Source organism: Patella vulgata, chromosome 6 (genome assembly GCF_932274485.2).
Source record: "Patella vulgata chromosome 6, xgPatVulg1.2, whole genome shotgun sequence".
NCBI classification, from domain to species: domain Eukaryota; kingdom Metazoa; phylum Mollusca; class Gastropoda; family Patellidae; genus Patella; species Patella vulgata.
Genome location: NC_065884.2, coordinates 25,049,267 through 25,073,797, shown reverse-complemented (window position 1 = coordinate 25,073,797; position 24,531 = coordinate 25,049,267). Strand labels below are relative to the sequence as shown.

The 24,531-nt window shown below is 33.9% G+C and overlaps 1 protein-coding gene across 2 annotated transcripts; it reads right to left on the bottom strand.

Annotated features, from left to right (window-relative positions):
• Positions 1 to 154: 154 nt before the first annotated feature.
• On the bottom strand, positions 155 to 19,707 carry LOC126823378 (WD repeat and SOCS box-containing protein 1). Of its 2 annotated transcripts, XR_007681136.2 has the most exons (9): positions 19,284 to 19,707; positions 16,035 to 16,206; positions 15,127 to 15,314; positions 14,489 to 14,721; positions 8,249 to 8,421; positions 6,392 to 6,505; positions 5,807 to 5,923; positions 5,147 to 5,439; positions 155 to 1,340 (listed from the first exon to the last, which is right to left on the bottom strand). XR_007681136.2 is itself a non-coding variant. In XM_050552188.2 (8 exons), exons 1-8 carry the CDS (start codon positions 19,333 to 19,335, stop codon positions 5,277 to 5,279), a joined length of 1,212 nt encoding a protein of 403 aa, XP_050408145.1. In that variant the 5' UTR covers positions 19,336 to 19,707; the 3' UTR covers positions 155 to 5,276. The 2 variants fall into 2 exon arrangements, 1 of the variants encoding a protein (XP_050408145.1); XM_050552188.2 differs by having other exon boundaries at positions 155 to 5,439.
• Positions 19,708 to 24,531: the final 4,824 nt, after the last annotated feature.

Here is a 24,531-nt window from a genome sequence, read left to right as displayed (position 1 = left end):
CTGTTCAAAATTTTGCAGCACACTAAGGAAGATCTTGCGGCACACTGGTTGAGAATCACTGCTCAACAGGGTTTGTGTTTTTAACAGGTTGTTGGGTTTCCATGCCAGTTTATTCCGTAACCTGGACTACGAAATTTACAAAAGAAAATGTGTATTGTAGAGAATATACTTTATTCAGAAATGTCCAACAGACCAGATATCATATTCCAATATGTATATAAATATTTCTATGTATATAGACGATATGATAAACAAGTACTTTTATTTGAGCAAAAACTCAAATGTCATACACTCAAATACAAAAATTCAACCTTTAAGAATGTGTCTATTTACTTCTAATGTCTCCAGGTGCTATTTACTCACTAGTAAAATGCAGTAATGTTGGTCATATTTATCTGAAACCATGGATATTATAACCTCAATTATACAATTTCAAATGTGTGAAAATGCACAATATAAAAGAGTTAATACTTTGAAGGTACACATTACAATTATATTTAGAGCCATAAATCAATAATAAATATAAGTGTAATATTGCAAGATCATCAAATCTGGGAAAACCCATTAACCTCCTATATTACAGGTACTTAGAGTTTAATAATGTCTGGGTATCTAAAATGGGACTGCAAGTATTAATATTGTAGGTATTGTTTAAGGACACACTATGGCTTCAACTACATGACCACTTCTGACTAAATTGTACATATTTACAAAAACATATCACAATAACACTAAAAAAAATTTCAAATGAACAAAATAAAATATGTACAATTAACATGAGATTATTTCCAAAGGTTTCAGCAGTTGTTTATTTGGAATGTCACATCCATCATAGACATACCCCAACATTAAAGAGGCTAATCAGTCTTTCAAGCAGTGTTTGATATGTTTGTTTAAACACTGTTTACTGCCCTTAATCGGGTTGTCTTTGATCAATGTGAGATCAATTATTTAATCGACTAATGATAAAACATGACCACACTACATTATATACCATGAATAATCGGCAGATGTAATTAAATAAAAAAACTTGATTAACCAACAAAACAACTTGACAGTACAGAGTTATTTTGGCTCTACATGTGCCGGTATGTGGAAGATTTCTTAAGATCCAAGGTGGCCCAGAATGTTGAATATGGGCATATCCGTAACACTACTATACATTACAACAAATGCAGGCTAAAAAGCTTCAATTTCTGTATATCAGTCACATACAAATTTCATGAAAATTGTGGGTGTAGCTTAGCCGCATTATATAATGAAATAAACATATGGGTTTTTTTTAGTTGTTGGGTTTTTTTTTCTGTAAAAGTCAGTTAATTATTTATATAGCTGCTATCCTGAAACAAATTAAAGCACAAGTTATAACATTTAACAAATTAATAAAATATAATGTAATAATTTACAAGGTAAATATAGAAAATAATAATACTTGGTACATAATAGAAACATTATAAATTTCATATCAATGAAAATGCAAAGAAAAACAGTTAAAGGTTAAAGACTGTTAAAGGTGATTATCAATGCTATAAGTGGCATTTAGAAGTTGTGAGTAGATATGATTCAAACTATCATTTTTAAATCAAAACTGAGTAATCATTATATAAAATATTCTGACTTAAACTGAGAAAATAGCACAAAGATCTACATAATAAAACAAGACATGGAAATATCACTGAATAGCTGCACTTAAGTAGAGTATGTTTGAAATCATAATTTAAATTTAACATTTACAAATAATCCATAGAGTATATTTTAAATCATAATTTAAATTCAATAATCCATAGAGTACATTTTATATCATAATTTAAGATTTACAAATAATCCATAGAGTAAGTTTTAAATCATAATTTAAATATTAAGATTTACAAATAATCCATAGCTTCAAAGCAATTAAGATTCAAATCAGTTCATACAAAAACACAGAAGTGTATAATGGAATGACCTATATTACTGCAGTTCCTTGAAATATCAATTTACATTGGACTCGATTATAATTTTGGCCCTAAGATTACAATTATACTTATAATGTCATTCAATAATAATGTTATAATTTTGTGTCAAGGAAGCTCTAAAATAAAAGAATATAACCACAAATTAATTGATACTTGGGATAACACTCAAGAAAACAATTACATGTATACCAAAAACTGATTCTATTAACTTTTCTTTAAAGGCTCAATACCACTCTTGAAACTGAATAATATGTCCCAATCTTTATTCGGTCAACAAATTGTACTATTTTAGAATATTTCAATTAATTGATGATACAAATTTCATCTTAACACACCTTATTTAAAAATTTTGAAAAATTCAACATAATGGTTTGAAACGTCTAACGTAAACCTTTTCAAACAAAACTTTGATTTAAAAATATTTTCGAACCCTCTGGACAAGTAAAATAGGATGTAATGGATAATTTACACAACAGGTAGGACACTAACACATCTAGTACTTAGAATAAGGCACTTTTTTATTTTCTGGAGCTATCAAGCCAGCAAGAGTGTTATTGTCCCTTTAACATAAAGTTACTTATTCAATAAGAACTTAAACAGTTTATGGTATATGTAATCTCAGACATAGGTCAAATTTCTACAAACATAAGGCAAGCAAACCACAATAATATACTGGCATTAGAAAGAAAAAATCTGTATCAAATCAATGAAAACAAAAAGAATCTTTGGTTCAGTGACAATAAAAACAAAATTAAAGCTGGATAAGAATGAGGTTTTCAGTTCACGGAAAAAGAGCGAAAGAATACTGATTATTAACAAGAGCTCAAATCAACCTTCTAAAATAAATAAGACTTTGTCCATCATGATTATTATTTAGAGGTACACACAAGGTATGAAAAAAAAAATCTCTACATGGACTACATACATAATAAGTAAATTTATATCAAATTTTCATTCTATTAATCATTTATTTACAGATTTCATGAGCTCAAATTTCTTTAAAAAAATTTGAGAAGATGGAATTGAGCATTTGTTGGCATTGACCATAGTAATATCAGAAGCGCTTGTAAAATGGAAAATCTTTTTCAAAAATAACATAACACTGGGGCTAGGTATTATGAATAAAGTCCATTATGTTAATATTCATATACGGGAGATAATCAAATTCAGGAGTAAATAACTCTTTGACACCTAGTAAAGTCAAGAAATACACATTCTATACCATGACATTTCTCTTTAATTCTTTCCAATTCCTTCATTTTAGCCGAAAAAGGAATATTTTTTTAACTCCTTAGGTGAGATCAATAACAGTTTATTCACAACTACATGTGTGTATACATAAGAAATGGAAATAGAAGTAATAATCACAATGAATATGAACATAATAGACTTTATAGGCATAATACTTAGCCTCAGCTTAATAGTAAGTGCAGGAGGACCACGCTACACACAAATTATATAAACATATATAAAATGATTGTATACAAGGGCCGGCTGTAAGTGTCCGCTGTGCTGTTTGTTGTAATTTTTAAAAGATTTTCCATTTTACAAGCGGCCGTGAGTAAAATATAAGATAACAATAAAAGGTACTGTATAACCTTCACCTGAAATTATGTGTAGATATCATTAAGGCAAACTGTGATATTTTTACAAAAAAATAGTTAGTCCGCACTACTTAAAGTCTGCTTCCCACCATCATGATATTACACTTAGAAGTTACAGATAAGGTTACAAAATATAGTTCACAAACAATTTCTTATTGGTTAGAATATATAGTAGCAATAAACATTTTCACAAGCATTCCTTCCATACTTTAATTCTTACACAAGCAGTCTAGCCATACAAGATTCATTGTATTTTATTCATTATATAGTATTGAAATAGATAATTCAAAAAGAATCGTTGCTGCTTCACATAGCATTGAAATCAAATTCCAGAACCCAATGTACAAATTATTTCATATTGAAAATAATAAATTAAGACACAGAATGAGACTTTATCAGGGTAGTTATCTTTATCAGTTAGTGTTTAACAACAAAGTCATGTGCTGCTTGTGCCATAATGTCTTAAGAAAGACACTGAATCCAGGACTATTATAGGCCTACCATGTGTTTCAAGCCTTGTTTAGTAGAGTCGGTGACAAACTATATGTTAATTTGTTAATGAAAGACAGAGTGATTTATTTGTTACTTTGAGTTAAGTATAGTTGAAACTATTTCAACAATAGATAAATGATAAAACTATTTCTTCAATACTAGATAAATGAAAAAATGTAAAGAATCCACAATGGCTAAACTTCTCCATCAATATATATTCTATCTGGTAACAATACAGTTGTAATACAGCTCCCATTTTGTGCATAGATTTATACAAACCAAAATGAGGCAATTGAGCATTTAATGTTATCTCCTAGTATTCAATTATTACATCCATTATATAAACAAAAATTTACAAAGGTGATAGTAATTTTACCAGGTGGTTAAGGCTCTCATAGGCCTTTTAGTAAAACCAGTGTTGTGCTATCAGTAATTATGGGTTTCTGAACTGAAAATAACATAATGAGCCATGTTTTCTACTTGTTACAAGTCATTTGAGTTTGCTTGAGAAAACATGACTTGTAATGTGATCAAGGGTAGTATTTTCAAATTCTGAAACAAATAATTAAAGTAAATCCAGCATAAATCGCACTCTGAATTAATTTTAAGTTGTGTCTGATAGCGAAGCCCTATTAAATATTTTTTTATATTAATATAAACAGATTACTTTTGTACTTATTACAGATTACTCCTTTACCACTTACAATGCCCATAACTATGGTTCCTTAGAATGCCCCCAAACCGCCCAGTCATCTGCATAGTTTTGGTGAATGCAAGAACCAGTAAATTCACATATCTTTGACAGTTTAGGGAGGTGTAAGGAACAGCAGTTTTGGATTGCTTTGGTCTGCCTTGGTATTAATATATCACTCAGGTTTCTCTTATATTCTTCAAGGAACTAGAGTAGTCAATATTTACATGAACCCTGGTACCAAGTGTTAATGGGTTAAGATGCATTAGTTTATATCATTTTATTTTTTCCAATACCAAAATCATCAAACATATAAACAGATATATAGAAGAAACATTGCACTTTTCCATTCACAAATATGAAACATTCACCAATCAAAATGATCAAGTTTAACTTTCACCCACCTGGTTAAATTAAACATATATCATGGTTTAAACTCGATAAAACAATCACCAATATTCTGGTTTCATTTAACACCAATATTCACTGGGTTTTTTTTTCAGTTAAATTAACCATTCACTCAGTTCCATTATATTAAATATGTTTATACTTGAGGAATTCTTTGAGTCTTAAAGGAAGGTGAAGATGATCAATTTTAGTTGTAGGAAGATGGCGCCTTGCAGTTAAACGGCAAAGATGTAGTAATGATTCTATCTTCCGAGGACAGGATAATACCTCAACTACACCTTCTCTATTCCTGTTGAAAGGTAAGTGTACAGTAAATATCTGGGCATTATGATTTTACTGGAAATTAATTTTGTTAACTGTTATATACTTGTAGTTCACAACTAAAAGGATACATCTGAAAACTATTCCATCAGACTCATATATTTTCAATGAAGCAGTCAAAGTGTGGGAGTTAACCGTGTTGCCCTCTTTACCAGTCAAATATTCCACAGAGCAAAGTCTTACATCAAACAATTATTAGGGGCCAGTCATAGTTGTACGGACTGCATTGTGAGAAAAATCTAGTAAGTAACTGTGCCCTACATATTTTTTTATCTATGTCATGAAAATGACAAGTCAATTTGATTAATAACTATAAAATGGGTGGTAACACTTACCCAACTGCTAGTGCCCTACCATCAGGGGAAAAGGAGCAACAAAGTGCATTACTATTAACACTAACACCTATCCTACATGGATCTCCTTCCTCGGCTAAATTCCACACACGAATAAATCTAAAATACATAAATAACATTATAACCTACAAAAGTATAAATAACACAACTTTATCTATAATAAATGAAATGAAATGGGGTTTAACGTCCTACTTTTTTGCTCCTCTTGGGCTAATCAAGACGGGCATACACCATGCCGTGTACTTTGACAGAATTTTTGCCTGGACAGTGGCACTACCCACTATAGTCTACTCTTGGTCTTACATCAAATTCAAACTGTCAAGAGTTCCTCTATGTGCACGATAATGAGTACATGGGCCCTCAGGTTTTGTCCCATCCAAACGACTATACATTGTCCATTGCCAGGCCCTCCACCCTACACCCCTGACAAGGGGGAACCATGCCAGAAATTCCAGATGCACTTTCTCGGACAACACCGAGATCGAACATGGGACCTCAAGGTTAGCGAGCCAACGTCTTACTCACTGAGCAACCATGGCTCCCCTATCTATAATAATATTAACTTACCCATCATCACAAACTGAAGCAACATGACGGCCATCACAAGAAAATGAAAGATTCCTTACAAAATGATCATTAGCACCGCCAGCATAGATAGGACGGGGAGCTGGTAACATATGGCTGTAAAAAATAAATAATTACTACTTTACATCTTGAGATCTTTAAAATATACTAGCACCCAAGGTAATGGACTCCTGAGTAGCATTATGTGTCACATGATATCTAATCATAAATAGCTTGTAGTTCACAAATGCAAGAAAATTGCAGTCTAATAAAAGCTATACCATCAATTCATTCCGTTTTATTTAATATTTCAGTTTACGCCACAAACTATGATTGGTCGACTTCAGATCAATCTACGAATCAAATGTTGATATACAGGAAATTCTTAGAAAGCATTTGAAAGGCTTTGATTATCGGGACATTTGACTGCTGTTGTCACAGGTCCAGGAAGATCTCTTCATCGAATGACCAACCAAATTAGATTATTAATTAGATTATCAAGTAAAGTGGTTAATGGAAATTCAACTTCTAAAAGTGAAAGTGCACATAAAAGTAAATACATAATAATGGTAAGTGGTTGAAGGCCTTGTGTTTGATGCATGAAAATGCGCGCTTATCCATTTTTATATCAAATTATTAAAGAACGATCTTGTTATCCACTGAAAAATCGTGAGCATCTTATAGTCTAGAGGGTTGATTTAGATTATGGTCTTGTCATGTTAATGAATGTCTAATTAATAATTTATATAACATTTGAGGCCAAAAGAAAGACCTGCAATAGGCAGATTAAGCTCTTACATAATGCAGCTTTAAGATGTATGTAATCAAACTAAACAATAAGAAAACAATTTTGCCAATTACCTAAATTTGTCCACATGACAAACCAAATGTTTATTAGAAGTGTGTAATCTATATATACATTCCATTATACAAACTAGCTGGTGATTTAAGATTTGACTTGTTCTTAATCATCATGTGTAAAATAATACAATAACTAAATAGGCCACAGTATGATTTATTTCATATGAAGTCGGGGAAACAATATAGCTTTTTAAAAAGGGTGGTTATTTTTAGATTAAATGATATTTAGAATTTGCTCTAAATGATACTAATTTGACATTGGTATACTACATGTAGTTATTTGACACCTTTTTTGGCAAAGTTTGTGTGAAATGAAATGAAATGGGGTTTACATCCTACTTTTGTGCACCGACTGGGCTAGTGAAGATAGGCGTATGCCATAAAGTGAGCAATGTGTGAAATTTTGCCCAGACAGCGGCACTATGGCCTAATCTTATTTCAAATTCCAACTGCACTACTGACAAGGGGAAAGGAAACCACACTTCCAGCACCCTACACACTGAGTCACTGCGGCTCTGCAAAGTTTATGTACTATTATTACACTATTCTGTGACTTTGCATTTAAGAAGATTGAATTTGAATTCAGATTGATGATACTATATTTTATTACCTTGTCCTGCTATTCAGGATAAATTAAACTGATAAAACACCCACAATAATTGTAAATATTCATTTATGCAAAGATTGACTAGATACTACTTGATACAGGATTTGACTATATTTACCATGACAGATTTTTCATCTTTTAAATATTGGGTTGCTTTTAATCTAGGTGTCTTTGCGATTCAATTCACTCTTTTAAAAATGGATGTTCAAATTAGAACATTCGACCAAACAATTGTGGGAATGAACCACAGAAAGGTTATGCCACAGACCATAACAGTCATTCAATTATGTAAAATTAAATTTTTAAAATGTTTAACTTGTCTCTTTTCATACCTTTTATTCTGTTACTGAACACACTAGTTCAAATATAGAAAGAGCAAAAAAAAAAATTACCCAAGTTCACGGATCACTTCTCCTGTGTCACAATCCCATAATATTACGCGAGTATCGTAAGATGCTGTCGCTAATAAAGCTCCATCTGGGGAGAACTCACAACTCATCACTGTATTATAATGACCCTGAAATTTACGTACAATTTTCTTTTCGTCTGTTTTCCATAATACTGCCTGAAATATTCAACAAAATGACATGAAAATATGTTTTTGTGGAAAGGGGAAGATTTGAGTTGCAAAAAAAATATTCATAAGTTACAGTAGTTGTGGATAAGAATTTTTTAAATTAATATGAGATAACTCATTCGAAGCATAATAGTTAAAACTTCCTTTTACTGGGTGCTGATCAACAGTAAAATTCATAAGGATCCAATGACGCCTGTTTCCATGGAGTAATAATAAGATTTTGTAATGGGGTTTAACATCCTACTTTTCTGTACCGACTGGGCTAATGAAAATGGGCATATGCCATACAGTGTGCTATGAAGGAAATTTTGCAGACGGCGGCACTATACAGCTTATTATTATTTCACATTCCAATTGTTACGGGTTATTTTACGTGCACACCAATGTATACACCAATTTCTTGGGTCAATTTGAACGACTAGACACTGTTCCTGGCACAACTGACAAGGGGAAACCACACAGGAATATCCCAAGTACCCGGTAACTTTCTTGGCTAACACCTTACATGTTTTGTGATCAAGGGGAGTAAATTTGAGATTTATATGAAATCGTCGAAAAATCAATAGTGTCCTTTTATGACAGAATAATATTTTTAAATTTCATAATTAAGATCTAATGTATGGTGCATCCTTGTTGTTATACAGTGTAATCCAGTAAGTGAAAAGTTTACAATTGAACTTAAAAATTTATACATGTTTTACTCACAAAATTAAGATTCCTGTCAAATTAAATAAAATATTTCCCATTTTTAGACATCCCTATGAGAGCCTTTCAGATTTGCAAAATTGTAATATTTTTTATTCTGATGTAAGATAAAAGAATTTCAACTCATAAACAGATCTAGATAGGGACATGATAGGCATTATCTTTTCTTTCAACTTTATCTATTTTTGATGTTATGACAGGTTTAGTATGAACTAATTCAACCTCTTCTATCAACCATCTGACTATTTTCACAATGATGTAATAATATTACAAATGTCTGCTAAAATTACATATAATTTAAAGAGGCACTGTGTGTCATTTTAGTAATTACTGGATGTACATGCATTTACCGGACTATAAAGGGAATAAAATGGGGGTTGGGGGTTAACATCCAAGTTTTCAGTTCCATCTGGGCTTATGAAGATGGGTATATAAACAGACACTGTTAGTGAGCATGTGTATTTGTGGGGAAATGCAAAATTTGAGGCATTTGAATACAAAATTTGAGGCTAATTAGTTGAGCAGTAAGTAAACTTAAAGTTGTTCATTAAAATATTTACGATGTTTGAAAGGTACATGTATCTGTAATTAATTACATTTTAAATATGAACAATTATGATAAATTATGTTAAATTATAATGTGCAACTAACTGAAATTCAGTTGAACACATGTTTTCTCAGCTGGAATCAGAATTAATTATTATAAACAAACAAAATAGTTTAATTGTACAGAATTTTTAGGTGAACATAACATTATATAATTTGTTCACCATGACTCAAGTTTTGTTACTCAACTATCAGATAAGTATCAGTAATACATAACAGTAGAAATATGAGCTTAATCTGCAAGCAATATATAAATAAATATAACCAAATACAGATATTTATGTTACGGGTTAACTCCTTTAAACATTATGTTACACATTATGTAAATAATAAATGATTGTATAGACGATTCGATTAACATACAGTCAGTCCAGTCTACAATCTTCATTGCTATATAAATACCAAGTATTATTGCACCTACAACCTTTGATTTATATCTTGAATAGAAGACACATAATTTCTAGACAAGGCATTTCTATTACTGTTCATCATGTTGCCCGATTTCAATGGTTCTACTTAACATTACCCACAAGTTTTATTATATCCTAAATTTAGTTCTAAATCAGGGTTTCCGTTATGATTCTTGAGTGGCATTTAGCGATTAAGCACAGTAAAAAACCTGACATCCTTGAAAATGATAAGAAAACACTTGCTGAAACATTGTGCCATATTATGTGTACAAAATGATTGTTTTTCATATAAATTGTGTTGTGAAAACTCAACTCAATAATAACTAGAATGTTTTACAATTCACATGATAACTACTTTCCACAAAGTGTTAATAAAACACAATTCTTAAAGACTACTTAGAACTGATATCAACAAAAGTTATTACAACTTTGTGGGGCAGGTGGGGGAGGAGGGGGGTGGAACATCTGACCTACCAGTACCTGTTATTTATACATAGGTAGTAATGAAGTTGTTATTATTATTATTGACATGAATTTTCTTAATTGCGAAATATATAGAAAAAATATTACCTTTATTGCAATATTATGGCTCAAACTTTAACTAAATATCTCTGACTGTTAGATTATTCAGGAGTAAAGTACATAAAACAAGCTGTAAGTAAGATCAGCGAGAAAAAACACATTCCTCCATAATCATCAAAACCCTTTCAATGAATTCATTTTTTATAAATATTTGACTGGGGATTGAGTTAGTTATATTTATATCAACACTCGTGGATAAAATAAAAAAAAACTCGGCAAAGCATCTTTTTTTTTTTACTTTATCATCTTGTGTTGATATTTTTTTATATAAAAAAAGATTCATAGGAGATTCTCTATTTAACACTGCTGAGTCAACAAATGTGGTATTATTCAAACATCTGTGACAAACATATATCAGAAAAAGACATCTAATCTCCTCTATTCAGAAAAAAATAACAATTGTAGGGTATAACCTAATATTTGATAACATTGTATTCTATAATCACTCAATTCCTATTACAAACATTTTTTCAACATTAAAAATTACACAGGCAGAGATTAAAAGTTTAATGTGATTAATGCACAGGAATTATTCATATGGAATATTTATATAGCGTTTAATGTTGGGTAAGCCCTTGGTTTGTTATTTAATCCTTTTTATTGTAAGTTCATGAGAACTGCACCACACATAAACAAACAGAAACTGCCAAAAGATTAAACCAGTAAACAAGGCACTGTACACAACACACAAATGAATTAACAAGCCAACAGTGAGGCTGATGTCCCCCCGTCGAAATCCCGAAAATAAATAGATGACACATATTAATTAATTGCACATTTATCTTTTTCAAAAGTAACGAGCTATCAATTTAATTATCAATTATACACTAAGTTTCATCACTCTCTGTCAGATAGAATCAAAGTCAAAGAAATTGCTTAGCTCTGCTTAGCTTTAGCGGGAAATGCTAATCATTGAACTCAGTCAAGACATTCACCTAATGAAAATTTACATCAAGTTTAAACATTCTACCTCAATTAAAAGCTGAGTTGTTAGGTTTCAAAGCCTTGACCAATCAAATAGCTTATCGCTCCTTAGCCTAAGCAGAAAATTCTCACCATCGAACTTAGTCAAGGTAAAGATATAATGAATCTATACTTAAAGTTTCATCGCTCTCACTTAATTATAACCAAAGTTATTGTGCCCAAAAGCATCATCCAATCAAATTGCTTATCTCTGCTTATCTCTACACCAAGTTTGAACATTCTACCTTAATTAGAAGGAGAGATATGGTGTTCGAAAGTCTTGACCTATCAAATTGCTAATCGCTCTGCTTACCCTCAGCAGAAAATCTACATTATCGAACTTAGTCAAGGTACTGATGTGACGAAACTATACACAAAGTTTCATCACTCTCACGTAATCAGAACTAAAATTATCATGTCCCAAAGCAGAAAATACTTATCTTCGAACTCCATCAAGACATTCACCTAATAAACACCTACACCAAGTGTGGAAATTGTGGCTCAATTAGAAGGAGAGTTATTGTGTTCCAAATTCTCGACCAACTAAATTGCTTATCACTCTGCTTACCCTGAGCAGAAAATGCTCATTATCGAACTTACTCAAGGTATTGATGTAATGAAACTATACACCAAGTTTCATCACTCTCACTTAATTAGAACTAAACTTATCGTGTCCCAAAACATCAACCAATCAAATTGCTTATCTTGTGTCTATAAATGCTATGCTTATAGAATAAAACCAGTGATTGTTTCCCATAGATGCTTTCTTTCATGCATGTTTGTCTGTTAATGCAAACTGGAATAAATAGGGTGTGCAAATACAGTTGTATCATAATTTCAATTTCTAGACATAAAATAATAAATACAACACAGCAAGTAACTAAATGAGTAATAACATAGTTGAAAATCTTCCTACAATAAATAAATAACTAATATCATAGTGGACTCCTCCTTCGTTCAAATTTGACCCACAAAATGTGAAGTTATCATTAATATTGTTATTGTCACACTCAGCTGTTATTGAACCATTATTTTTATTATAGCGAAGAGCCTTAAGGCTCTTAATTGGCCATGACATATTTTTTCATGAATATATTAACTTGATTGAAAGACATTCTTGAATGTACTTTTAACCTACATGCTGGCCTTAATGTATATTTTGTTTACAACAACTTAGGACATAAATTCTGCATAAATGGGTATTATGAATGAAGCTTTTAGAGTTAGTTAAGAAAAGTAGGACACTAGACCCTATTTCTATACAAATGATTAATGAAGCAATGAAATAGTAAAAGATTAAGAACATTTGCAACATTCAACTTCATATACAGTCTTGTTAAGTTTGTTGCTCTGGGTATATAATGTTAAATTTTGTTATCAGTCACAATCTCTCTGGTGTCTATCATTTTGCCTGGTACATATTTGTTTTTTTTCCTGTGTTTTTATCAATACATGTCCAGCACAAAGTTCAAAATGTTAGGTAATAAGCTTAACTGAGGTAATGCGATTTAAACAATATTGGTACATTAACCTTGTTTGAAAGAAAATATCAGATTATCAAACAAATTACCAATATAACTTGACAAATTATGACTTGTCTTCATTAGCCCGATAGGAATAGAAAAGTAGGCCATTAAAAAGCATTTCATTCATAATTCACAAATTATTACAATGTACTTCTTTTTCATGGTTTTATAACATTATTGTTCACTTGTAAAACATATTTTTTATTAATGTTTTCTAATAATTTCTCTATGTCTTGCCGATTTATAGACAATAAAACAAACAAATCAAAGAGACCACAATTACAGGGACACAACAGACCAAGAGGAAAGTAATCACAGACTGATTAAAGATACATTCCCACATACAAACTTTGTGATTTGATATGTTTGGACTAAAAACATATTCAAAGTAACCAATCTATCAAAAATTTGCTTCAATTCCCTCTCAAAACTTTGTATTCGCCGGGGATACATATAGCTATATAAGTAAGCTATTGTTAGGCGCAATGTCTGTCAACTTAGCTTCATTGTGGGAGGGTCCATTTTTCAGAATGTATTTATCATTACTTACTGTACATTTACCATACATATTGAGGCCTAAGTATATTCTTAATTATTTCTGTCAGCTTCTTTTTCTGCCGTTTTATTGCAGAGTCTTTTGTACGTTGACACCCCTGAATATTCCCAAAACCGCCTTACCATTTGATCAAGAAATAACAACCGCTCAATCACTTAAGCTGGAACATAATAAGCTGGCAGACTGCCAGTTAGTGATACCCTAACAATTTTGCCCTGTGCTTGCCCCATGGGAGTTTTTCGGATAATCCAGTATTTTTGTAGTAAGATTGGGTGTCTATACTTTCCATATATACCAAATTTGACAATGACATACTTTTATTGGAAAAAAACACCTGATAAATACTTTTCTGGGAAAGTATCTTTAAACCATGTACAGTAATAGGAAATCAGAAGACAATTAATGCATGTTTATTTACATAACAAGATATACCCACTAGAGATCTCTGGGGAAAAAGTGTAATCAAATAACAATATCTAATGTTAACACTTTAGTGGATAATATTAATCATTGAACTTAGTCAAGACATTCACCTAATGAACATCTACATCAAGTTTAAACATTCTACCTTAATTAAAAGCAGAGTTGTTATGTTCACAAGTCTTGACCTATCAAATTGCTTATCGCTACTTATAGCCTAAGCAGAAAATTTTCATCATCTTCGAAAGGTGGGCGGTGGGGGACAATTAGATAAAAGATATACTTACACATTTAAAATCGCCAACACATGCAATGTATTTTCTATCAGGAGACCATCGACAACCATGTAGTCGTTTACTATGAGGTCTTAAAGTTTGATACATGTTTCCATCATCATTCAAATCCCAGAGTTTAAGAGTTCCATCATAAGAAGCAGAAACAAGAAACAAACTAAAGTCTGGAGCAAAGTTTAGACTTGAGATTACATCTTTATGATCAAACAGAACCATCAATAACGATCCTAATTTAAAAAAAAACAAGAAACATTTGGATATTAATCATATTGACTTTTAAACAGCATAGTTGTATAGACATCTTACAAGGGATTTTCAAGAAATATTAATTTTTCATTGTTCTTGAAGAGTTTACATACAATGCAATATAAATATATGATTTATATGACCAGCTCTGACTATATATGAGAAAAAATCTGCAAGCCACTTATTTGAGATACAGCACAAAGACGAGAGTATCATCGTCGAAATATTGCATGTTAATAAACCAGTGATTGTTATTCCATAAATAGTGTTAGTGTGTAGCACAAACCTTGTAACATAAAATACAGAGTTTAACACACCATAGACTGTATATTCAATAAGTTAGCTTTCTCTTAATACTAAAAAGCTAATTTTCATCTGAACCCTACCTGATTTACAATTCCATAACTTGATTCTTCCACTCTGTAAACCAGTAGCTAAGATGGAATTCTGACCAAATTTAAATCTGGCTGTACCAAGACTTTGGGATTTTCCACAACCAAAAGCAAGTGACCAAACATTTTCTTTACAATCAATGTTACGCTTTGGGCGTAGAATGTCTTCATCATTTTGTAAACTGAAAAAGAGTAAAATGCCATCAAAAGTTATTACAATCTACCTTCCTGATCTGTTACTGGCGCTAAACCAACTGGGTAATGGTACTTTGAAATCTGACAAGAGTTAAAGGCAGATACAGTGATATTTTCTGAAAAGAAATGTTTTTCCATAATGATGAATATAATATCATACATCAAGTGGGTCCGAGATATACAAAATTATCAAGATCAGGCCAAATGTCCTTGAACTTTACTGAATCCTAAAAACAAAGCCAAATGTCCTTGACACAGGTAATTTTTTAGAATGGTTTCCAAATTGTCAAAATAATAATACTGAACTCTTGTATTACATACAACTTAGATATTTATGACATAGAGTACAGAAGTCAGTTTTACTGAAACCGGAAAACAATAATAAATGATTTCCACCGCTAGTTTCTAAGAATTATCGGCCACATTTGAACTCTTGCCAGTCGCATGTTTGACACGCCTGCTAAAAGGAAAGAGAGGGAAAGTGCTAAAAGGAGAGAGGGAGAGAGAGAGAGAGAGAGAGAGAGAGAGAGAGAGAGGCCACCATACTCCTTGTCACACTCCTTGTCAGGTACATGTAAGCCTGCAAGCATGGAGTCAAAACCATGCCACTTGACCACTCAACCCTCGCACTAACAGACAGAAGTAATAATATACCAGTAACCACACTGAAAGACAGCATACAAAAATAATTTTTTTTTTATACTAACCTTCTTTGTGTTTGTCTACACCATGGTATAAGTTGTACAGTACAGTTACCAGAAGACCAGGCTATATAGGATTGATCTGGTGCCCAGGCAACACATCGGGATTCTATACCATATTTACCATTATTATTATTATTATGATGTGGATCTAAACGATCTAGTATCAAACAATGATCTGAAATAAAATACATTCATTTGTGTAAAACATATCTCAGGATAAAAATCTGTAAAAAACAAAAACATTTATTTCTTCAACAAAGTGTTTCAAAGCATGTAAATATATCTGAATGATAAAATTATGTAAAATCAAATAAACAATTTTAAACAAATGATAAATACAAAGCCCGTAAATAACATAGTTTAGTACCACTTATACACTTAAAAGAGTACCGTAATCTTATTATTAATAAAACGAAAATTTGTAGGCACAGAATGCAATTTGACTGTAAGTATTAAGTATAGTGGCTGAAATTTGTACTTTCTGTGGTTTATATATTAAGCACTGTAGCAGACCAGAAAGTAATGAATTACAATTACCTAGCCATGAATTACAAGAGAATGCGAGGCAGTGTACACTGTAAGTTCTGTAATTTCTAAGATTAAAGTAGCATGGTTTGTATACATACAAACAAGATTCTGTTACTAAATAGATGTAATCTGATTAAAATACAGATCTATATCTCTTTTCGTTTTTTTTTATACTTTTGATGGTCTACACTACATGAAGACCTGACCGGTTTTAATAAAAGGTCGCATCAGAGGTCGTACAAACGGCTTTTGACCCTATGGCGTCAGACATTGTTTAATCAATCAGCGTTGACGTTCCTATTGGTTTACCCACAGTTCCGTGCATAACACGCCAAGAATTCGCCATAACAGATGGTTTCATTGGACAATCCCTCACACCATCAAGAACGCAGGTTATATAACAACTCTTCCAGATACTAGTGTAGTACTAGTACAGACAAATAAAATGATTGAAAATAGATGTAAAAACGCAATTTTTCGTACAATCAGGAGCCATAATCCAAGAAGTTACTGTCCAATATGAGCAAATATCTAAAGGAACCAAGATCTTTGGGATATAATTTATAAACCTATATTTCAAGTTACGTCAAAATCGGATAAAAATTGTGACTTGTGTAGTGTCAACAAACAAACTGGATGGACAGATAGACGTATGTCCGGATGGACTGGGGCCACAACAATATACGTCCACATGAAAATGTGGGCATATAAAATGGTGCTAGGTCTTACTTTCTAGTAGGAATTCTACCCTTTTGAAATAAAACTATAATTTTTGTTGAATTTGATGCTAATAAATTAGAAATTACCTTTTTAATATAGATTAAGCATGCAATACAATTTTCACCAAAAAAACAACATATATACATGTACCCTATATGTATATTGCTAATTCAGATAACGGTACGTAAACACAATAATTAGCACGCTTAAAAGATATGGTTTTTAAAGTCCGTAACTCAATATCTTCCATAGTCTTCGACATTGAAAACACAAATTATTGATCAATTTAAATCAACATTGATGTTGTGATCTTACCGGGAAAAGATGGACTTCTGATATCCAATATTTAAGACAAAATTAACATTTTACCATTGGTACACGAATCGTGTACCGTAATGCATTTCAGTGCCATTTGTAACAAGGGACTTGAAGAACGAGGCTAGACATATTCCATAAGTCATGTCAAATGGGGACGCTATATTCTTATCTGGAGAGCATGCACAATAAATACTTGTCGTGTAGACTGGAATAACCAGACACTAGAAATAGCCATTCGATTGAGATTTCTGGCATATTTAGCCGAACATAACTGATTAGAAATTACAGTAAAAACAGAAACGATTGAATATAAATCAGTTTATATACATTCATATTACATTATTATATGCATTGCAACCCATTTGTGTCAATTTCTAGGTCCCAAATATTAGCGATTTATAGCTCCTTTAAATAGAGCATTCAAATATCACTAAAATAACCTTTGGCATTAAATGGTAAAAAATAGTACTCATGTGTGTGTGTTTGTGTGCATCAGATAATAGTATCCTATAGTTATTATAACCTTAACTATTTTAAAGGGAATGTAAGTAGATCTAGTAAGCTGAAGTGTATAGAAAATAGATTTAAAGAAAATCTCTGTGAAGAAGATGAAAAAATTAAATTCATTATTAAAGATACATTATGGGAGATTTTTATAGAGAGTTGGCCATTCTTGCTATAACAGTTCAGAAGTAGATGATGAAAGAAGAATATATTGAAAAATTCAGTCAAATTACTTTATTCTGAACATAGTTATCATCGTTGTAATATTTGCCTAGAAATGGTAGCGAAATGTGTCTTCACCTTCGGCGATCGTTTGATTGACAGGCGTTAACTCCACCTACATATCTCGATTATCAAGTAAAGTTTTCAATGGCATACGGAAATGCTTTACAGCGGCCTCGCTAAGTACACTCTATCATTTAGCCTCGATCTAACTGACGTATTTTCATCAGGTTACCCCTTATTTGATTTAATCAATTAGTGAAATCCTATTTAAATCCGAGCTGTAGCCGAGCCATCCGTGGGTCTACAGAGTTGATTTTGGTCTTGTTGTTTAAATAAAGATCTAATTTATAATTTCTATAACATCTGAAGCCTAAATTAAGACTTGCAATAATCAGATTTAGCTCTTGCATAATGCATGTTTAACACTTAATCTGTTTTTACAATTCAACAAATTTAATAGCGATTGACAACACCCAAGTTTTAGATTAAATAATCAGATATCAAATCTTATTTGACCGGTTCACATTGCTAACAACTTTTGGTGTACAGGGTAGCCCATATTTAAACCATTGCCATGAAGTACATTCTTAATCTTTCTAGAACACAATTTTAAAACAAAGTATTATCTTATATGCATAGGGTATAATGACAGTACCATCCTCTACCTTAAAAATTTGTAGATTGATTTTGTGGCATTATCGGAATGTCTGTCGGTCGGTTATGGCCGACAACCGTGGATGCAACAAGAGTCCTACTTTAATTAACGACCAGTCTACATGGAAGTTAACTTGACCTTTTGAGACCAACCAAACGGTCAACTTTATCAGTAATGTGGCATGACCCAGTATTGAATTATGACCTTGGGATTATCAACACTTATTATAACATTTAGTGCTATCCCCAAAAAAATGCAAAGCAGAATTTGTAATAATAATGTAAATCAAATATTAAACTTACCAATTTCATCTGGCTGGGAAAACAGGAAATAAGGATATCCGTTGTGTCTCATTTAGCGTTTATGATTCTGTGTCTTTTAATAACTACTTTTACTAAAACTGTAAGTAATGACAACTGACCGAGTTTTCCTTGTCGATGGAAATAGCAGACAGAACACACTAGATATCTACTACGCTAGTAACAATATGCCTAGAGTTTGGTTAATTTACATGCTAGTGTAGCCTTATGTTTCACCTAATTTCTATGCACTCCAAAATATATTCTAAATGTCCGTGGGATATATTAATGGTTTAATCCGTAGCACAAATATAAACTCTATTGTTTAGCGATTTTGACTCTTAAATTAAGAGGAATTTAGATACATCTAACGGACGAATTATGTCAATGTGTAGTTTTCAGTTTCTGGGTTAGACTCAAGACCTCGATTTCACGGGAAGCATTTTCATTGGTTAGTCCATTTTGTTATTTACTGACACACCGCTTTACCCTTTTTCTTCCAGACGTTACATTTGTATTGACTCAACGTTATTTGATATTGGCTAAAACCATAGTTTATAATATGATCGAGACTTTCAAGCATCCTTATCGTTCGAAACATGACGAAACCCATGTATTATTTCATCGGCTAAATCTATTTGTTAAGGTCAGCTCAAGTTTCGTCAAGGTCGCTGAGATGTAAATAAGGATTTAGGGCGCGTACGTGATTGTTGTAGGTTAGGGTAAGCATTAGGGCTAGGTCCAGGATTAGGGTTGGAATTAGCGCTAGCCCTGTTTACATGATACATCTCGTGACCTTTGACCAAACTTGATGTTGGCCTTATCAATATAGATCTTACCGTATTTCATCGGCAGCGACGAAGAACATGTTATTTATCAGGGGCGGATCTAGGAATTTTGAAAAGGGGGGGGGGGGGGGCGCCGCAAAATGAGGGCACTGACCAGGGGCGGATCGACCCCCCCACCCTGCTCAGCTACATAATTTTTTTGTAAATCAACACGTACTTTTTATGAGAAAAGTTTCTGTGCTTTATCCTTTATCGTCAGATGTGGGACAAGATGGGCACTCAAAGCACGAGATAATATAGACATTATGTGATTTCATAATTAATGCTTTGCATCCATGAAATTGAATCACAATGTCATTGTATTAATTCATAATCAAAATTGACGTCAAACGAGGTGTTGAATTTCTCTGTTTAAAAAGCTCAAAGTGTATGTATATACGCCAAAATGACGGTAGAGACCATGTGGGAGGGGGGGGGGAGATACATTGTCCCAGGAACCTGGCAAACCCCCTCCTGCAAAAATTCCTGGATCCGCCCCTGCTGACCGCGGAGGCGGGGCACGCCGCTGAGAGGGTTTTTTTTATCCGTTATTTCCTTGCATCTGTAGCCATTCCAAGAGCTATTTGGCTGATATTTTCGTCTTTAAGTAAACGTTCGGAAATCGTTGAAAAAGAGCCTTAAAATCGAGCAAAAAAGCCATGGCAGTTGAACATGCGACTCGAAAATTGTCAAGGCGAGCGAGGCATTATGATGGGAAAAAAGACAAATCTATTCCCTAGCACTTCACGATTCTAGTCTTGTTTTTGTACTGTGTACTGTCCACACATGAAACAATGCTACATCAAGTTGCACTCATGCGCGTCGGCGATGGGCACGAGTGTTTACGCCGCCGATTCCACAAGATGCTATCATGTATGCGCAATGTATGCGCAAATATGAATTCGTTTTCTATATAAATCGTAAAATATCTTTTACATACCAAATAAACAAAGAAAATGATAGGCCCTACGTACAGGGGAACGAATTTAGAATAGGAATCAATCCTTCGGGTGGCACGCGCACAGAGCCACAAAGATGTCTGCACAAATGACAATGAATACGTCTGTAAAATATCCTTACATAACAAATAAACAAAGAAAATCATATAGGGGTACGATTTTAGAATCTGTTTTCAATAGGAAGCAATCCTTCGGTGGGATCGACGGTCGAGGTCCCATGTACGTACGTTGGTGTGCACGTAAAAGAACCCTGGACAGTTAAAATTCATTTTCTATCTGTGCCCAAAAAATATTAAAAAAAATAAACAAAGAAAATCATACAGCTTCACGATTTAAGACTCTGTTGTCCATGGGAATCAAACGTTCGGATGGTACAAACATAGGCGTACGAGCCCGTTCAGCTTCCAGAAATTCCGGACCGTGAGTAAAGCAACGAGAAAGTAGTTCAACATAACCTTTATGTAACTGAAATCCCACTCCGTGTCCATCTGAATTCACGATTTTGGGTTAATAAAAGAAATGCAGAAAATGCTCGGTATCCCCTCCCTCCCCCCAGAAAATAATGAAATTTCGACGGCCGCAGGCGCGTTTTTTCATTAGCCTACCGACCCTTGCGTTATATAAAGCAACGAGAAAGTTGTCTAATATAGCATTATTTATGTGGCGTTGGAACTGAAATCTCACCCTAGGGTGCCTATCTGAATTCCAAATTTGGGGGTAGGGACAGACATGAAATGGCCACAAAAAAACCAAAAAAAACCCCTTTATCTGGGATCCGCGAGCACCGATGTCGTGAAGCGCGCCGTCAAGGGTATATCGGGATATGTATCCCGCAGTGCCAACCACTAGCGGCGCCAGCCGTCGCTGATTGGAGGGGCAAAGTCCAAGGTTAAGGGGGCAAAGGCACGTGCTTCAACTAGGGGTGGGGGGGGGGGGGGTGGCTTCCCCCAGAAAATTTTGAAAAACAGCCTGGCAGTATTTTAGGCACTGATCGTTGAGGTAAAGTGTCAAATGAACGGACTTGCGAATCTCGACGAAGCCCACTCACGAGCGTCAAAGTAGGGAGTTTTGAAAATTTTTGAAAAATAGACTGCCGGAAATGCTGTCTGACAGTATTGAGTCAGGTACCGATCGTCGAGGTAAATAGATCTTACCAGATACCGTCCGTCGTCTGATAACTAGTTTATCCCACCACAGAAGAAAATGTCAAACGAACGGACTTGCGAACCTCAACAAATTCCCCTTGTGAGCGCCAAAGTAGCGAGTCCATTTGGGACCTCCCCAAGAAATTTTGGAAAATAGACTGTCGGAAATGCTCTACAACATGCAAGTTTATGACTGAGGGGGGATGTGGGATTTATTCACCGTAGAAGGTATTGATTACCGAAACGTATCACAAATACTTTTTTTTATTTTCTAAAATTATTGGGGGGGGGGGGGCAAACAGAGGACAGACAAGATTTATGGGGGGGGGGGGGAAGCAAGAGCGAGACTTAGCTTCGAACATCCATTACGGTGGTTGAAATTATTGCACACGTCTTGTCAAACCTTCAAAGGCTAATATCTTCGCTCGCAATAGAGTAATTTGAATAAAATTTTCAAATTATTCATTTTACATTATCTATTTTCGAACTATTATAGCAAGAATGGCTAGCTCTTTATCTAAATCTTACATAATGTGTCTTTAAGACGTTGCGTAATATATTGTAAAAACACTCGGGCCTACGACCCTCTTGTTGTTACAATACTCTTCAAAAAAAGTAGGGGATATTCAGAAACAATACAAAACTGCGGAAATGCACTGCTGTTTTTATTAGAGGTAACCAGTGTATGTTAATAACAGGCCAATTGCCTACATATGAACATAAACAGTCTTATCTGACGGCCCCATTTCACACGCAAAGAGATACACTGTCAAAAGTGAAAATTGACGTTTTTGATTTTTGTCTTAATAATGAGTAATTCGTCGTGGCATGCTCCTAATCAACCGTCCAATCACGATTTGGGGCAATCTGACCCACTCCTCTTGCAGTGCCACGGCCCCAGACATGCTGTATATGGGAAAGGTCAGTACTCATGGCTAGCCAAGGCATATGGACAATATGGTGACGCTGTAGGTAGTCATTCACGACACGAGTGCGGTGGACACGGGCATTATCATCTTGAAAGATGAAACGTCGACCTGCACGTTGAGCAAAGGGCAGAACTATCGGTGCCAGGATGTGGTCACGGTAGTACCTCCAAACGCGAGCACACCTATCGGTGAAATCCAGAGTAAATCTGGACTCATCTGAGAACATTACACGCGCCCATCGACGATTACCCCAATTTCTACGCTGCCTACACCATTGACGCCTGTTTGCCATGTGCTGGCGAGTTAATGGAGGCACAACACGCGGTCGTCGCGCATGCAAATGGGCTGCATGTAGCCGATTTATAATCGTTTGGGGTGTAACTCGAACTCCTGTAACTTGGTACAAGTTTACAGAAAGCTGATTGGCCGTTTGTCCTCGATTTCGCAGGACCTGTGTATGAATGTATCCATCCTGGGCTTATGTTGTGGCTATAGGACGACCTGAACGAGGTCTATCATCAACATTGTGTGTTTGTTGGTACCGGTTCCACAGTCTGCTGATCACAGACTGTGCCACATTAAGCATGTTGGCTACTACTCGTTGTGTAGAACCCATTTGAAGCATGCCAATAGCACGTAGACGTTCATCATGTTGAAGACGTCTCATTGCAAATTAAACGTCTCATCAAAGATACGCTAAACAGTAAATCTTATGCAAGAACCGATAGGAAAGCAAACATGGATAGGATAAACCAGCACGCGGCAGTTTTCATCAACCCTTCCTTGAAGTGTCCATGACTATTTATCATATCACAACCTGCATAGGTATTTGCATTTTAATATCCCATACATTTTTTGAAGAGTATATTACTTAATGTCTCGCTCTCGACTATTAAACAATACTCGTCTTCCCGAAAAATTGTTGAAACAAATAATGATCGATGTCCGAAAATTGTCGCGCAGTGCAGAGTGACTTCAGACCAAATACACGTGGGATTTCTGGCATTTCACTTTACCGACTAGAAGGCAGAAGTCGTTTTTTTTCCCCCAACGTAAGTGACCAGTTATACGAAATTTTACACAATGGGTTTCGTGTATAACATCTACTGAAGATATCCTTAGGATACTACAACCCGGCCAGCAATTGAGTTCCAACTGTCATGGATTATTTTACGTACACGTCAACGTGTTAAAGCCAGTAGTTCATGAGATATGGCTATTTTAAAGAAAGTGGGGTCATAGAAAATATCTGAAAAAAAGTAAAAAAAAATTCAGATGCAAGTCTTAGAGTCCGATCGAGCTGAAACTTTGATCCAAATCTGAGAATTGGCACGGAATGACCTCACTTTTTTTCATCACTCTTCCTTAAGTAAAAGCAGAGTTATTATGTT

Bases quoted from the DNA above. Each gene is read 5' to 3' on its own strand.
- LOC126823378 (XM_050552188.2), bottom strand. From the start codon at position 19,335: ATGAGACACAACGGATATCCTTATTTCCTGTTTTCCCAGCCAGATGAA. The intron at 16,207-19,283 runs GTAAGTTTAATA...ATTTTATTTCAG, and splicing joins TTCCCAGCCAGATGAAATTG to ATCATTGTTTGATACTAGAT. The intron at 5,440-5,806 runs GTAAGTGTTACC...ACCTTTCAACAG, and splicing joins GGTAGGGCACTAGCAGTTGG to GAATAGAGAAGGTGTAGTTG.